The sequence below is a fragment of the Montipora capricornis genome, chromosome 5 (assembly GCF_036669925.1).
Source record: "Montipora capricornis isolate CH-2021 chromosome 5, ASM3666992v2, whole genome shotgun sequence".
NCBI classification, from domain to species: Eukaryota; Metazoa; Cnidaria; class Anthozoa; order Scleractinia; family Acroporidae; genus Montipora; species Montipora capricornis.
Window position 1 is genome coordinate 9,914,351 of NC_090887.1, and position 17,500 is coordinate 9,931,850.

A 17,500-nucleotide genomic window follows, 5' to 3' on the forward strand; every position below is an offset into this window, starting at 1 on the left:
CACCCAGATAACTTTGTGTTTGGTAAGACAAAACTATTTCCATTTTGAAAACCATACTGCAAGCTTGAAATGTGTCGTTTTCAATTACCAACTTTGACTTCTGTTTTCCTTAATTACGACTTGAGCTAAACAAAAGCATAACTACTTTGTACGTTGGTCATTCCTTTTGTGACTTTGAGTATAAAATTGATGTTTTAGAGATATTGAACCTTGTCGTCAACCGTTCTTTACAAGCTAGATTGAATTGAACTTCCTGTAAGGGTGCGTTCGGTTGACCATATTCCGGAATAGGAATACACGGAATAGAAGTTAGAAATTCTTCGTTTTTACGGAGATAAACGTAAAGTAAAGGTAAAGTCACTTTTTTAAACGTCGGAAGTTCTTTCAGCTAGAAGCTGGTTTCAGTGAAAAGCGACAGTGCACCCTTTACCCTTTCTCTCTGTCAGTGCTCCATTTTATGGGTAAGTGGAACAAAAATGGCAGTGACAGGCACAATGGCCTACTTTGATAAACAGGCACCCACAAAGATCATAGCAGATGCAAGCGCCGTTGGCTTAGGTTGTGTATTACTGCAGAGGCAAGAAGAGCAGTGGACACCAGTTTACTTTGCCAGCCGTACCCTTACTGAATGTGAACAAAGATACTCCCAGATGGAAAAAGAAGCTCTAGCGATAGTGTGGTGCTGTGAAAGGCTTCAGGCATATCTATATGGGGTCAGATTTGACCTCGAGACCCACCACAAGCCACTGGAGACAATCTGTGGTCCGTTATACAAACCATGTGCCAGGATAGGGTGCTGGGTATTACGTCTGCAACCTGACAACTTTCGAGCTGTGTACATACCTGGTCATAGAAACATCGCTGATCCATTGTCTCAATTACTGGGCAAACGTGAGGAATGCGCTACCCATGAGCATTACACTGAGGATTACATAAGATTCGTAGCGCTAAGGCATTGTCCACTCGAGAGATAGAGGAGGTTATGGAAGTCAGAAGGGCAGTACAGATGGTTGACGTTAGCACCTGCAAACCATATCAACTTGTATCAGGTGAGCTTTGTGTTAGCGGACAGCTAGTCCTCAGAGACACTGGTATTGTCATTCCCAACAAGCTGCAACCAAGAGTTCTAGCACTGGCAGATGAAGGACATCTAGAAGTAGTTGGAACTAAACAGAACCCAAGGACCAAAGTACAGTGGCCTGGAGTTGACATGTCTGCAGAGCATCGCTGCAGGGTGTGTCATGGTTGTCAACTGGTAGTAAAACCTCACCCACCAGAACCATTGAGGTCCAGTGATCTCCCAGATGAACCATGGCAATACAATTCGCCTGTGATCTGAACATAATGAGACCACTACCATCAGGGCTCTCCTCTTTGGTAACTGTTCACCATTATAGCTACTTTTACGAAGTTAGTGTGATGCAGTCCACAAGGACGGAGGTATTGATTGAGCAGTTAGAAAGTATTTTCTGTCACCATGGATACCCCATGACTATTAAGTCAGAAAATGGTCTCTAATTTGTATGTAAATAATTTAAGCAGTACTGTGCGCAGAATGGCATCACACATCACAGAATAACTGCAAATTGGCCACAAGCAAACAGAAAAGTTGAGTGACAAAAGTCCATCCTAAAGCATTTGCAGATTGCTCAACAAGCGGAAGGTAAACCGTGTAAAGTGGAACTACGCCAGATTTCCCACCAGTTTTGATAGTTGAGGGTCCTTTTTTCTTTTCAGATGTCTCCTGCCTATTACTAAAATTTATTGTTGTCAACAGAGAGGCAAAACCCGAGACATGTGTAACACAATTAATAAATCAATTTTTGGAATAAAGTGTGCCCCTCGTGTTTCTTAATACCAACAGTTTCTGCAACATGTGTTTACTCTGGATACATAGGAAATGTACATCTTACATTCAACTGCACTAGGGGACATTTTAATGAATTCGTTTTTGTGCCAAATACTCTTTTGCAAGGCACAGAAGTGAAAGGAATTGTTAGAAAAACTTGAGTCTTACTTGAGCCTTCAATGACGTGCTTGCCTTCTTGAACATGGCACGCAACAGTCTTGCAAAGTCTTCTTTGTTTGATGATATTCATGGCCATGATGTGGTCATTACCAGACTGATGTCGTGTTTGACTCGAGCACTGGAAATTATTTCCTCCATGCACAAAACTTTGTGATGGTTTAGGTTTATAGCCATACGCATCAAGACAAACTTTGCACTTTATTTGTTTTTCAGTCAAATCATATTTTAACCATTGAAATTCCTGCAGCCATTTAGGACAAATTTTACGTTTCTTCACTTGGGTATCATCCCCCCAATCTAAATCACTTTTAGGTTTCCTCTGTTGTTAAAGTTAGGTTTAAGTTATGTTCTGCTGTTGTTAAAGTGTCTAAATCCCAACGGCTCACACAATCCAGGATAATGTTCTAAGATCCTGCGATGTGACCGGCGTGGATGTCAAAATCATAACTAACCGCATAAAGCCATAGCTCATACAGGCATGCTTGTAAGAAAGACACATGATTTTCTGGAATTGATTACAAGTTCCTTGTTGTTGCTATCAGTACTAAGATGTGCTGGTGAGAAAAAAGCGATGCTTTTGATAGTTTGATGCTAATGGTGACAACGAGAATCTCGAGTGCATTGATGTGAATGATTTGTGATGAATTGGGGGTAAACGGCATGGAAAAAACACCCATCATGAAAACCACGAATGCAATGGGGCAAAGCGTCTGTGCAAAAGCACAAGTTGTTATTGAGCAGGGGCTCAGAATGGATCGAGGACACTCTGTTGTATGAGGCTACGAAGAAACTCCACCACTCAAGCAATCAAGGAGGCGAGCAATCCGTGCCTGGGATTGGAGGGGTGGTGCTTATGAGTGAGTGTGTAAAGTTCACTCAACATATGGTACATAACTTTCTGACATGGACTGATACACGCACAAGCTATCACAAGGCCAATTTACCAATCAGGGACAGTAGCTCAGTTTTTTTGTTGCAATGGGAGTGTTGAGCCACTGCAGCTATGGACAATAAGGGTGATAAACTCCAGTTTATCTTGGGGTACTTTGATGGACATGTTGACAGTGTGATAAACCAAACCAAGAAAGGGCATGTGCATTGAAGGTGCCCAATCTTTGCCTGGAAAAGATTCTAAGCCTAGTCAAGTTGAGCCAAGTGCCAAGCTGAACGAAGGAAGTGGAATCGGTCATGTAGTTGGTTTCTGCGCCCCGAAATATAATTATCAGAGATTTGTTTATCTGTTCAGTCCCGTACCTTTAACGATGCTCAAACCACTTTCAGCGCCAACTGTTCCACGTAATGGTATGGTACCACATAAAACACCAATAACAGCTTAACAAGATACGTTAGAGACATGACGTCATAGGTTACCATGGCAACAAACAAGCCATCCAAATACACCCTATTTCTTGTTGTAAGCGCTTAGATCTAAAAAATAAATTTGGTGACTCCCAATTTTTACTGCTGCAAAGTTTAAAAATTATTTTGGAGCGGATTTATGGCTACCTTCACAGTTGAAAATTTTAAGGTGGCTCTCAACCCCCTCAAGTAAATCTTATTAACTTCCTAGAGGATTTAACCTTTCCTGGTAAGCACTTCCCAGCAACAGAACTGGGAGTCACAAAGTTTGTTTTTGATGGAAGCGTTTGAAGACAAAATAAGCGAGTCCTGGTGCACAACCATTCAAATGGAAATGAGTTGCATATTCTTATGCAAATCAAACTCATTTCCCTTGCGGTAGTTGAGCACCAAGACTCACTTCGAAACCAAGACAAACAGCAAATGGCCCATTGGTGTTTCATATAATACGATAACAATTCCAATTAGTGGAACTGTGTTTAAGGGTCATTCTTTCTAATAAGACCTTTCCTTTAAAGTGCTACTACGACCAAAAAAATATTTTTTATTTTTCTTTTGATTTCAAAACTATGTTAACTAAACAGTAAGTGACCCATGTTTTAAGCTTTGATTTAAAAAAGACACCTGACTGTTTATTTTAACTGGAATTTTCCTATTTTATGGATGGCCATTACTAACTTTAAAGTCTTGAGAGAGCTGGATCAAGGAGAAAAGGACATCAAAGACACAATGGTTGAATGCAATGCGTGTGTATACGGCTGAATTAATATGCAGCAGGGGACTTTCAGGCTTTCAGACTTTTAAACTTGTGGTTTGCATACGGTTTATAATAAGCTGCATTTACACGTTGAAATTTTAGTCCAATCAGTCAGTTTGGAACATGAGTAATGGCGGACCATGAAGTCCAAAAATGTGCTTAAAGTAAACAACCTTTGCATAAAATCAAAGCTCAAACTTTTGCCAGTCAAGTGTTTAATAAGCATTCACACTTTCAAAATCCGAAGGAAAAAAGGCAGTGATTTTTTTTACCACAGTAGCACTTTAAAATTGTTGAAACTGGTTTGAGCTGTCGTACAGTGCACCTAAACTTTGATATTTCTCATTCCTAATGTAAATGTCCCCATCGAAAGCAAACATAATTATATCATCACCGTTGCTCAGAATTTTGCTTTTTCTGTGCTGTTTAAGCCACGTAAACTTGGCCGAACTAGCAGTAATTTGGACTCACGACTGTGATGTGAAAGGCATGGGTTCATTCTCGATTTTACGACAAAAACTGCTTTGCATTGCTGTCCTGTGATCTAAGAGGCATTGTTCATTCTTTGCATTCCTGTTTTTGAAAAATCTAATTTTTAATTTTCAATTCTGATGTTAAGTCTGTCTTGCTCTATGGGTCTGAAACATGGCGAGTGACTGAGAAGACCGTGTCAAAATTACAGACTTTAGTAAATAGATGTCTGCACAGAATCCTCGGTATTTATTGGCCTGTCACTATCAGCAATTTTAACCTGTGGGAAACCACAGGTCAAGCACCTTTGAAGTAACAGATGATGCGTAGAAATGGGCCTGGATTGGCCATACACTTAGGAGACCGAATGACTGCATTGCTCCACAAGTCCTTGGTTGGAACCCACAGGGAAGTACAAGGAGAAGGAGACTGCGCAACAGCTGGAGGAGAGACAGACCATACCATCCAGTGGACAGGTCTCTCTTGGCATCAGCTCGAACACCTGTCCAGGGACAGAAGGGACTGGAGGGACTTTGTCAGTAGCCTTTGTTCTGAGGTGGAGTGATAAAAACTTCAGATCAGATTAGATTCCTGTTTTTAAAGAAATTTTGCATTGCAAAGCAGTTTGTGACGTAAAATCGAGAATAGACCCATGCCTCTCGCAACACTGTTGTGGGTCCAAATTACCACTTTATAGTTTTGATAACTTTGCGAATTTTATGATTAAAAATTGAAGCGCAGCCAGGATTAGGCATATTAAAATACAATAAAAAACGTTCTCTGGCTAAAGATTTTGAAAAAGAATATAAGCTTTCGGCTGTCGATCTACAGCCAATGGGTCAAACATTGCGAAACATGCGTGGTCTTTCGGTCATCGCATTGATTTCAGTCATTCTCGAGTTATCAACAAAGGCTCTTTTCGTGTTAGGAAAACTCTAGAGGCCTGGCACACCTCTTCTACCAAGCATGCTGACAATAACTTTAAGCCGATTCCTAATCAGTATAAAATTCTTTTTAAACAATAGCCACCATTTTTCATACCTTTACTCTGTTCTTTTTATCATTTTTATCTCGCCTTTTCCGTATATATTTCACTAATTTACATTCAACGTTTTATCCGTGGAAGGCTGTAGATCGACAGCCGAAAGCTTATATTCTTTTTCAAAATTTTTAGCCAGAGAACGTTTTTTATTGTATTTTAATTTGCGAATCTTGCCTGGCAGTTAAGAAGCGAAAATTTGAGGTAAAGCAAGTTTGCTTGTGGAAGGGAGATTAATATTGTAGGCGAAAAATATTTGAGTTTAGGTACACTAAGAAACCCATGAGGGTTGAAACGTGTAACGGCCCCTTGTGTGCTGGGAAACAAGCTTCTGAATATTCAAGTTGCTAAGTACCATATTTGGAACAACAAGAGAGAAATATTTAACCATAACTTAAAAATTCCTTGCATGGTTCAGAACTGGAACTTGGGAGTTTTCACATGTTTAATTTTTTTTTTAACAGATCGGATATGGAGGACGAGTTACTGATGCTTGGGATCAGCATTGCCTGACGACCATTCTTGGAAGATTGTTCTCGCTCGAGATTCTTGAAGATGGTTACAAGTTTTCAAGACCAGGTGAGAATATAAATTGTGTCAATTTTTCCATTTACCAAGCTGTTTGGCTTAAAGTGCCTATCATCTCAACAACCTTTTCCACCTCATGTATTCTCCAATGTGTTGTCTTTAGATCCTTTTGATCGAATTCACTTTTTTATACGCTTTGAAAGACTGTAAAAGTGGTCACACTTTGATCCATAGGCGAGCAATGAAGGGGAATGGGTTCGATACGGGGTTGGCATCACAAATTATTTCGCATCTCTGTTTTCAAAAAAACTCTTCCAATGCAAAGCAGTCTGTGACGTCAGCCTGGTATTGCACCCATTCCCCTAATCATTGCTCGGCTATGGATCAAAGTGCGAGTGCTTTCAAAGCAAATAAAAAAGTGAATTTTCAATTTTGGAAAATAAATAAAGTGGAAAAGTTTTTTGAGGTGACTGAAGTCCATATTCTAAAAAAGCATTAGCCAACTTATGAAAAGAATCTAAATGTTACTAAGGGAAATCAATTGTAGCCTTGAAAATTTATTTAACAAGAAAGAGTATTTTAAAGGAAACATGTCTCTGTAATCCATTAGGCCCTTTTAAATTTTCAAAATTCTATCAGTATACTATAGCTTTGTAGCAATGATATTAAGGATCCTCAAACTAGTTTGAATTCTGTCAGCAAACTATACTTTAGGCCACTTTCAAAGATATCATAATACTCTTTGTTTGCCATCCAAAATTTTGCACAAGCATTGTTTTTGTTTTCTCTTGGGACCATTGTAAGTCCCAAGAGAAACTGGAAACAATGCTTTAGTAAAATTTGGAGGGCAAACAAAGATTATCATGGTATTTTTGAAAGTGGGCTATTTTGAACGATTAAATGTACACAACTTTTGCACAAAATGGCAGTGTCTGTCATGGTACCATATGAAAAGCAACAATTGCTTAATGAGATTATCTGGTTAACCAATTATTAGTGTCTCACATGGTACCATAATATTGTTGTTATGCGAAACAGTGTGATTGAGTTAATAATTCCAATTAGACGTTTTCTTGAAATTGCACATTAAAACTGGTGTGTGCCATTTTGAGGGATTCCCCACTCCTTGCATGGGTAACTTAAATCTGTAGTTGGTAATGTCTACAAGCAAATTTGCTGTAAATTTCTTCCAAGAAGTGGTTTGTATTAGAAAAGCAATTGAGTTCAGTGTCCTTTTTTTCCCTGCACAGCTATTTTGGATAATATTGTGAATATTTGCCACATTGTTATCATACAAAAGTTATCTGTAAATATATCCCGATCTATTCAAGAAAGCAGGGCCCAGGAAATAAGTGTTTCTAAATTAACTTTGTGGTAAAAACGTTTTCTTTAAAAACTTCAAGCGAATTTTATTGTAAGAATTATTTTTACCTCTTTACAGTTACAGACTAATTCTAGTGGAGGAAGTGGTCTCCAAATGTGGCTTGAGCTTGTCAACCAGCCCTAATCTGCGTCTTTTCTATAGCCCAGAATTAAACAATGTCTGACTGTGGCAAGGTAACAAAATCAAGAGCTACCTGAATGCAGCGAAATAAATTTACATGGCGACCATTTTAAAACAGAATCATCGCTAGAACGAAACATCCTAGTGTTTAAAATAATCTTCCAGCTGGTACAGTCAAAAAACTATTGAACAGTGAGGAGAACTTGCATCCTGAAATCGGAAAATAGTAGCTTAAAGTAGCACTCTTAACCCCTCTGGTATGGTGTCTCTAGGTACCGTTACATATTTCCTCTAGGGTATGATGGACTCCGGGAGTAGAGGGATTATATTGACAGTCGACCAATTGGTGACGAGCCAGAGATATTTGGAATGCATAACAACGCAAACATTGCTTTCCAGGTGAGAGAGAACAGACTATTAAAATATGTATCCATTGGGTTGCCATGGTCAGTTGGCCACAGGGTTGGTATACAAATCTTGTGCCTCTATCTTTTATCAGGGCAGAGATGACATTGGACTCATCGGACTGTTTACTTTTCTAATTACTCGTTTTTCTTGTTAGCTTCTTTTCGATTATCACCAAGATAACAACAATTTTTACCATTGTTTTTTTCATTCTGCTTATTTGAACGCTTTCTTGTTTTCATGGGAACCCTGTGAAAGCCTTAGCGTTAGTTTTTGGTGAGGGTAAATTTAGCTGTTGACAGAGCGGTTTTCAATTGAGTGTCGAAGGTAATTAGCGAATTGCTTTGGTTTTGCATTACTTCACTCAGTGATTGGTTCAAAGTTCTCGCGCCATTTTTTCAACCAATCAGAAGTGAAACCAAAACCAATCGTGGCTTTTGCGTGCACATTTTCCCGCGCTTTGTGTCGGCTACGTGTAATTGCTTCGTGTTTTGATTGGTTTACTGGATTGTGTCCGTTCTTTTTTATTAGCCAAAGTAATTGCTTTGGTTTTGGTTTTACGACACTCGATTGAAACTCAATCTAACATGGGTGACAAATTATTCCCTAATTTTGGCGCGAAATTTCAGCGTTAATGTTGCCATGGTAACTTGTCCTATATTGCCAAAGCGGCGCCCAGTTTTGAAAAAAGACCCACGTCTCATAAGCGTAATTTGTCACCCATGATATTAATGGCTAATCATATGGTATACTCTTGTATGTAGGGCTAACGCTCACATGGCCTATATGGGAAGAAAACTAGCACTTCACATTACACTCTAGTAGTCTGTTGAAATATAAGTGCTACACGGCCGGTGTTTGCAAAAACGTAATCCTTATACTTGTACATGGTCATTGCCGTGACTTTAAGATCTTCAGTTCCCACGGCTTGCTCCCGTCTGACCTTGTAGCTCAGTCGGTAGAGCAGCGGTGATCTAACCCGAAGGTCGTGGGTTCAATTCCCACCCTGGTCAGAATTTTTCTCTGTACTTGGGTGGGTCTGGTTAAATTAGTAGGGCTAACGATCACATGGTCTATATGGGAAGAAAACTAGCACTTCACATTTCACTCTAATTAGGGAGTAGTTTCACTTGCATTTTTGTCCAAAATGAAATGATTGCCCTCCCCAAAAAGCTTGGGAAAAGCTTGGGAAATTATTTGATTTTGGTGAGTGAAATTACCTAATTTCACTCGTCACCATTTGATTACCCATAATACTTTTTACTTGATTGAGGACCAGCGTTTAGGGGACACTTTGTGACATTAGTTACTAATTAACAATTAGACCCTTCGCCCTCAAGGGCCATGGGTCAATAGCCCATGCGGCGTGCTTATTTATTCCAAATTGAACTCGAAATCATGTGATTACCTATACAAATAGTTACCTAGTTCGATCTTTGTTCTTTGCAGACTCTAGAAACTGATGCCCAGATAACTGCAGTATTGGAGGTGCACCTGGTCAATGGAGGAAGCTATAAAACAAGCGATGAGATTGTGTACGAGCTTGCGAAAGCATCGTTTGTAAATTGGCTGCTGCTCTTGATATGGAGAAGGCAGGCAAAGCTATGTTTGAGGGAAGACTGAAGGGTGGTGGGTCACAAGATCTTGGAAATCATTATTAGGGAACAAGGTCAGTCGTCCAATACAGAAACAAATGTGGAAGCTTTTTGCAGATTGTTTAGGTTTTAATTTTTTTATAACGAGAGAGGGAGCTTCCTTATTGCTGTGATCTGTTGAGTCCCGTTTTTGCTGTCATGAAACGCGCCTTTAACGACGCTCAAACCAGTTCAACACTTTCAAGAAACTGTACTATTTAGATTGATTGGATCTACACAACTGTTTCACGTAACGGCAATATTATGGTACCATATAAAACACCAATAATTTCTTAACAAGATACTGTAGAAGCGTGATGTAATAGGGTACCATGGAACAAAAAGCCATCTAAGCACACCCTATTTCTTGTCTGTAAGCACTTAAAAGATGAATTTGGTGAATCCCAGTTTTCTTGCTGGGAAGTGATTACCAAGCTAAGATGAAACTCTCAGGAAATTTTAAAAAAATTCTCTGGTGCGGATTCACAGCTATCTTCACAGTTAGAAAATGTTAAGGTGGCTCTCAACCCGCTGCAGAAAATTTAATCAACTAATTAGAGGATTTCACCTTGCTTGGTAATCACTCCCCAGCAACAGAACTGGAATTCACCGAGTTTGTTTTTGATGGAAGCGTTTGAAGACAAAGGGTGTATTTGGATGGCTCGTTAGTTTTGATAATGTGTAACGCCATACATATAACAATTGGTGTTTCATGTGAAACAATAACATTTCCATTGCGTGGAACAGTGTTTTAGGGTCATTCCCTCTAAAAGACATTCCCTTAAAATTGTTGAAACTGGTTTGAGCCATCTTAAAGTGCACTCCACTCAACATTCGGTGCAGTTTTCTACTAGTTACATTTTCATTTTGCTTTTGGTGGGGGAAGTTTTTTGTTGGGATTATATTTGAGGAGAAGATAACTGTAGTATTCTCACTGGGAGCCATCATGTACAAATGCCCCTTATTATTCCCTTACGATTTAAGTTGGAAATTTCCATACATCTGTTCTATATGAGAGCTTTATTTCCATAATTTATTACCATTTTGGTATAAATAGGCTCGTTTTATCCCGCTTTTTCCTCTCTTTGACTTCAAACGAACGTCGTGTGTTCGATACTTCCACCTCCCCTCAGTATTGGCCAGCAAGTTGCCACGTCTCTCACTCCTTTTTCCTCCAGGTTTGCCTCTTTCCATAACTTATATCTGCCTGGGGCATTTGGGATTGAGGGCTCTCAGTGATAATTTATTACTGTTCCTATGAGGTTAGCAACGGATTCTTGGATATTGTAGGTGCGTTCTTGGGGAGAAGACCTTTAAGAAGGTCATGGCAACACGAGAATGCCATCAGTCTTTTTTTCCCTCTTTGGCAGTCAAGGAAAAGCGCAATCCTCGCAAGGTGCGTGAGTCGAATATGCGAAAAACGTCGCAAGGATCACGGTCTTGCGAAACAGGCAAAAAGAAACTGCGACTGCTTGCACTATGTAATAACTCCAGAGAGTTGGACAAGCTTCAAGACTGTTTTACAATTTTATTTGATATTTTTCAGTAATAGCAGATCACGCACTAAGCCAGATATCACTTGCATGGGATGAACTGGTTTTCACATCTTTATTGTTTGTTTGTTTGTTTTTCACAGATCACATATGGAGGACGCGTTACTGATGCTTGGGATAAGCGGTGGTTGACAGCCATTCTTGGAAGATTCTTCTCGCCTGCGATTCTTGAAGATGGTTAAAAGTTTTCTTGCTCAGGTGAGAACATAAGTTGTATCAATTTTTCCGTTTACCGAGCCAATAGGCTTAAAACTGAACCTTATGTTCTAAAAAAGCCTCCAAGCCTTAGCCCGTTTAATTGTTACTAAGGAGAGTCAATTGTAGGCTTTTGAACATTTCTTTAACAAGAGGGTATTTTAATTCATTAGGCCCTTTCAAATTTCAATTTCTAATCAGTGTACGCTAGCTTGGTAACATGATATTTAGGAAGCTCAAACTAGTTTAAATGCTTTCAACAAACTGTACTATTTTGAAAGATTGGATGTACAGAACTGTTTCATAAAACGGCAATGTTTGTTATGGTAACATTCATTTTCAGACTGATACCATTGGAATAATTAATTCCTTGACAGTACTTGGACAAGGAGTGGACCGATTAAATTCTCTCTTAAAAGTCATCAAGGTGTACAGTAACCAAAAAAATGTTTTTTTATTTTCACAATTTGTAGGTGCTTTGCGTTATTGTCCGGGCAATGCGTCCGTCATCAGTAATCACAAGGGGTTGGTAGATTTTTCATACACCTTCTTTAAATGATCATCGTGTCTCGTTTTCAGACCTTTTATGCTTCATTCAATGTTAAATGATTTTTTTCGAATTCTCAGCCAATGTATATTTTGTCAGTCAAATCCGGGCTCGGGTTGAATCCGTTTGTACCCAGGTTAAATTGGTGATCCTAGGTTGAATATGCACTCTACCTAATTTAATGTTTCGTATCATCTTACCCGTTTCTGTATTCATACACTTATCCATTCAGCCTCAACAATGCAAGACAGTAAAGGAACCGAGAACTGTATTATGCACTTATCGGTACTGGAACTCTGGGGTAGGGTCATACCCTTGTTGAGCACTGTATTTCAGTGGCCGTATAGTGTCATACTTCCTATTGTTTTCTGTGCTAAATCCATTGTTAGCTTGTTCATTCTATTATTCTTTTGGCCAAGATTTCCTGAAGCCCGCTCAATGAGGTACGACACGACCCGAACTCTGACCCTCCAGATCTCTAGTCCTGAGTCTTTGCCACTATACTGCAACGGAGCACATGCTCAACCCAACACAGTTATTTACATTCTTTACTTTTCTATAATAAGTCAATTGATATCCATGCATGTATAATAACCAAAAGTAGGTTTTACTTCGTGTAGAAGACACACATGACGTAAAACAATAGAACAGTCGTGAAACAATACCTTATCAGAATTCGAAATCCTCAAAAACCCCTAAAGCTTTTGTTACGTCATGTGTGTCTTCTACACGAAGTAAAAGCCCAAAAGTAATCCTAACCTGACCCTAATTTTTCTCTAGGCTTAATTTAGGCTCCAAAAAACTTTCTTCAATTCACCTGAGTGCGTATTTAATCGAGGCAAAATGAGGATCACCAATTCAATCTGAGAACTGATTTTACTGGCAACATATATTTTAAGTCCATATTTGAAGGACAGATGGAAGTGCAAATACGCTTGCCAACAGAAACAACAAACTACCACAAGACTGAGAAATTTTATTGAACAAATTCAAATCTTCGCATACTACTTGAATCTGGCAGGTTCAAAAGACGTTTGATGTCAAGGTGGGTACAATGGGAAAGGACACTACTGAGAAGAGCACAAAGAGGGACTCACTGATTACGATACAGATGTCTTTGAGACATCAAGAAGGGTCCGGTGGTGATGTCGCTCGAGCTGGATAAAGTTCAAAATTGTCGCTGCCTTAATAGGCCTTTTTCAATATATTAGAATTCAGCTTGACAGAGAGGTTTAGAGGACAAAAACAAAGGCAATGATATGTAAATATTTTTTCACATTCATTCCAACGTGTTTCGATCCTTTTGGTCCTCACTCCCTCGCTATCAAGCTGAATATTTGATATTTCTAGCTACAGGAATAATTCATTGATATCCCTAATGTCATTCTTCGCTATTCATGTCAATCGTTTCATCCTCAGTTGATTAAAATTAAAAGTCTTACGACTTTCAATAGACATGACATGCTTCAAAAAGGTATTTATAAAAATTAAATGTGTATAAAGGAAAATAATTAATTGAAATGCATGAAAATGGCGACAACTGGTAAATATTGTTTAAATATGCATGAAAAGGACTACAATCAACCAGTACATATATCTATGAAAACCGATGAGATGGACATAAATCGTTGAATATGCATGAAACGGACAGGTAACATGAATATGTATTAGATTCAACGAATAAGCATGGTTTTGGAGAAAGGATGAATATAAATGAAATGGGCAGAAATCGATGAATGTGCATGAGAATCGATGAATCTGCGTGAAATGGAAAGGTGTCAATGAATATGCATGAAATGACGAGAATTTATTGCTTCTTATGAATACGCCTTCACTTGTTCGTTCTGGTCCACTTGGGCTTGAAGTAATGCTGAATGAAAGAAGCAGAAATTTGATGTTAACTTACAAGAACAAGAGTGTAACTGTATTAATAGGCTAGTTTCGAATGGTGCAGCAACAAAAGAACAGAGTCGAGGTTCAGGGGAATAATTTGCATTTTCCTTTGTTCTGAACAATACAATATGCTAATTATTCCCCTGAACCTCGACACTGTTCTTTTGTTGCTGCACAATTCGAAACTAGCCTATTTGAAAGAGATGTTTTGATAAATATCTTGTGTTACAAAACAATTTATGTGCCCACTGTTTTGTAAAACTGTTTGTTTTTGTTTCGTTTAATGAGTTCATATCTCTTTAGCTTTTTTAGACTTACCTTTTCAACGTTTAGATTTAAGTCTGTGCTATGATCAAATGATCTCAAAGTATACCTTTTTGTATTTTGTATTGCAGCATTGTGTCATCTTGCATATGGAACCTGGGATGAACTATATGCCAGATTCCTCACTTTACACTTGCCCACTGTAAAAACGTCTGCCTGTGCTAGGGTCTTGACCATCATTGGTAAGCACTGTAGCTTACTTCCGTTTTTTTCTTATTGTATTTCAATAATCTGTTTTTAAAGTTGAGGATGTTGTGAAGTCCATTCCGTCGTATGAGATTAACAGCCCCTGCAGTGGGAAATAACAAACAAATTACCACGAAATTTGAGACTTCGTCTTTTATTCAGCACTTGTCCAGATTTGTACGTAATAATGATATTTTTTATGTTGTATCCAAGTAAAGAGCAAACAGCAAGTTGTATTTGTATGAGTAGATATTGTGACACATCAAAATCGATGAAAATCTCTAGTATGTATTTCCTTTCATACCAATCCTTTACAGTTTCAGAAATAAACACCATTGTTAGTGGATGTAGAGTTTGTTTAAGTTTTTTACTTGGGTTTTTTTTCAAAATGTGCTTTTGTATTTTTAGGTCATTCTACAAACTACCTTGTTGCTGTTTATTTACCAACTGATCTACTGTCTGAACAAATAAAAAACTAAAGAGAACTTCACTTGTCGTCTTAGCTTTTAGAGTTATTCAGACTGCGTTTCTGTGAAATCAATTTATTTGCTATAATCGCAGTTTCAAAGCAAGACAATTTCTTCTCGCTTATTTTTTTTAATAATTATGGCGTTAGTGTTTTGAGCATAAAAGCATCTTTCAAGACAACATTGTAGAAATACTTCATTTCTGGCAGTGTGAAGTTAGGAAGAGTCCTGTACATTTTACGTTTGACATTAAAATGAATAAAGTGGTGAACGTTTAGAAGTGAGACAGACTTGTGTGATTTTTTTGTGTTGAGGAAAGCCTTGTGGGAAAAGAATATATGAATTAAGTTGGCTGGTATTAATAAATATGCATGACATGGCCAGAATTTAAAAATATGCATGAAATCAACTGGGATTAATGAATATGAATAAAATCGTTGAATAGGCATGAAATGAACTGGAATTAATAAATATGCACGACATGGAGTGGAATGGATAAATATGTATGAAATTAATAAATATACATGAAATCGACTGGGATTAATAAATATTCATGATATTAATCAATATGCATGAAATTGTCTGGGATTAATGAATATCCATGAATCGATGAATATGCATAAAAATGATAAATATGCATGAATTAATAAATATTCATGAAATCGACAGGGCACAAAATTGATAACAATGATGAATATGTATTAATTGCTTGGAATTAATGAATATGCATGAAAATGATGAATAATGCATGAATTGCCAGGAATTAATAAATTTGCATGAAATTAATGAATATGCATGAATTGCCATGAATTTATGAATATGCATGAAAATGATAAATATGCATGGTTGCCACCAATTTATGAATATGCATGAAAATGATGAATATGAATATGATAAATATGCATGAAATTAATATAAATATGCTTGAATTGCCAGGAATTTATAAATATGCATGAAAATGATAAATATGCATGAATTGCCAGGAATTTATAAATATGCATGAAATTAATGAATATGCATGAATTGCCACGAATTTATGAATATGCATGAAAATGATAATAAATATGCATGATTTATAAATATGCATGAAATTAATGAATATGCATGAATTGATATGAATATGCATAAATATGCATGAAATTAATGAATATGCATGAATTGATAGGAATTTATAAATATGCATGAAATTAATAAATATGCATGAAAAGCAATGAATATGCATAAAATGGACTGGAATTAATAAATATGCATGAATTGCCAGGAATTTATAAATATGCAGGAAATTAATGAATATGCATGAATTGATATGAATTTATAAATATGCATGAAGTTAATAAATATGCATGAAATTAATAAATATGCATGAAAAGCAATGAATATGCATAAAATGGACTGGAATTAATAAATATGCATGAATTGCCAGGAATTTATAAATATGCAGGAAATTAATGAATATGCAGGAATTGATATGAATTTATAAATATGCATGAAATTAATGAATATGCATGAAAATGATGAATAATCATGATTTGTCATGAATTTATAAATATGCATGAAATTAATAAATATGCATGAAAAGCAATGAATATGCATAAAATGGACTGGAATTAATAAATATGCATGAAAATGATAAATATGCATGAATTGCCAGGAATTTATAAATATGCAGGAAATTAATTCATATGCATGAAACGGACTGGAGTTAATGAATATGCATGAAAATGATAAATATGCATGAAAGGCCAGGAATTTATAATGAATCGACTCAGATAAATAAATATGCATGACACGGCGAGGAAATGTGAATATGCATGAAATAGACTGGGGTTAATAAATATGCATGAAAATGTTAAATATGCATGAACCGACTGGGATTAATGGATATGCACGATTCGATGAGTATGCATGAATTCTACAGGAATCGCGTTAAATCATGTGAATGAATAATAAGAAATGTGACAGTGAGTGGTTTGGATTAATGGTGAAGGCGAAATATTAAACAATGGATAATAACGGAAATGATGTTCCGTTTTGAAGCATAGAAACCAAAATTGATCATGACTCAAAAAGAAGTTTTTACCAGGCTCTCTCCATGTGGTCCAATGTAGCCTATCTTTGGTTATTTGGGTCTTTTTGCAGCAGCTGTTGTAAAATCTGCTTTGACTGGCTTGCGATCAGCACCTAAAACTAAAACAAAAGTAAAAGATTTTCTATGAGAAGAAGCTAACATAATAGGCAACAAACATGATCTGTTTCGTTCTCCTTGCATAAGTTCGTTGCAAAGTTGTGTGATAGTATTTTTCGGCTTTGGTCTACTCGTTTCAAGTAAAGAAATAAGATCTAGAAAGATAGGTATGTGTTCGCTATACAAGAAGAGTCTTAACTCAAAATTTATTTTTGAGGTATTTTTTTGACAAGTGGTAAAGATACGTAGACGTCTTAGTGACAAAAACATTGTTATATTTAAAAATTGGTATTTTAACGGCTGTGGAGAGGGAAGCGTTAACAAAATAAATTTATTTTAAGTTAACATAAGAATTGAAATACTGCAATTTCAAGTTAAAATGTTGGACTAATTAAATTGCATTTAAACAAAACGGCTATTTTAT

The 17,500-nt window shown here is 37.2% G+C and overlaps 1 protein-coding gene across 1 annotated transcript in view; it reads left to right on the forward strand.

Moving 5' to 3' along the window:
* LOC138048801 (tubulin beta-4B chain-like) overlaps positions 1-6,315 on the forward strand; it is an 11,098-nt gene extending 4,783 nt beyond the window's left edge. The window contains exons 3-4 of the mRNA XM_068894923.1: positions 1-22; positions 6,120-6,315. The exon at positions 1-22 is cut by the window's left edge and continues 89 nt beyond it. Of these exons, the coding sequence (XP_068751024.1) occupies positions 1-22; positions 6,120-6,145 (48 nt within the window). The 3' untranslated portion in view covers positions 6,146-6,315. The remainder of the gene's footprint in view (positions 23-6,119) is intronic.
* The last annotated feature ends 11,185 nt before the right edge of the window (positions 6,316-17,500 follow it).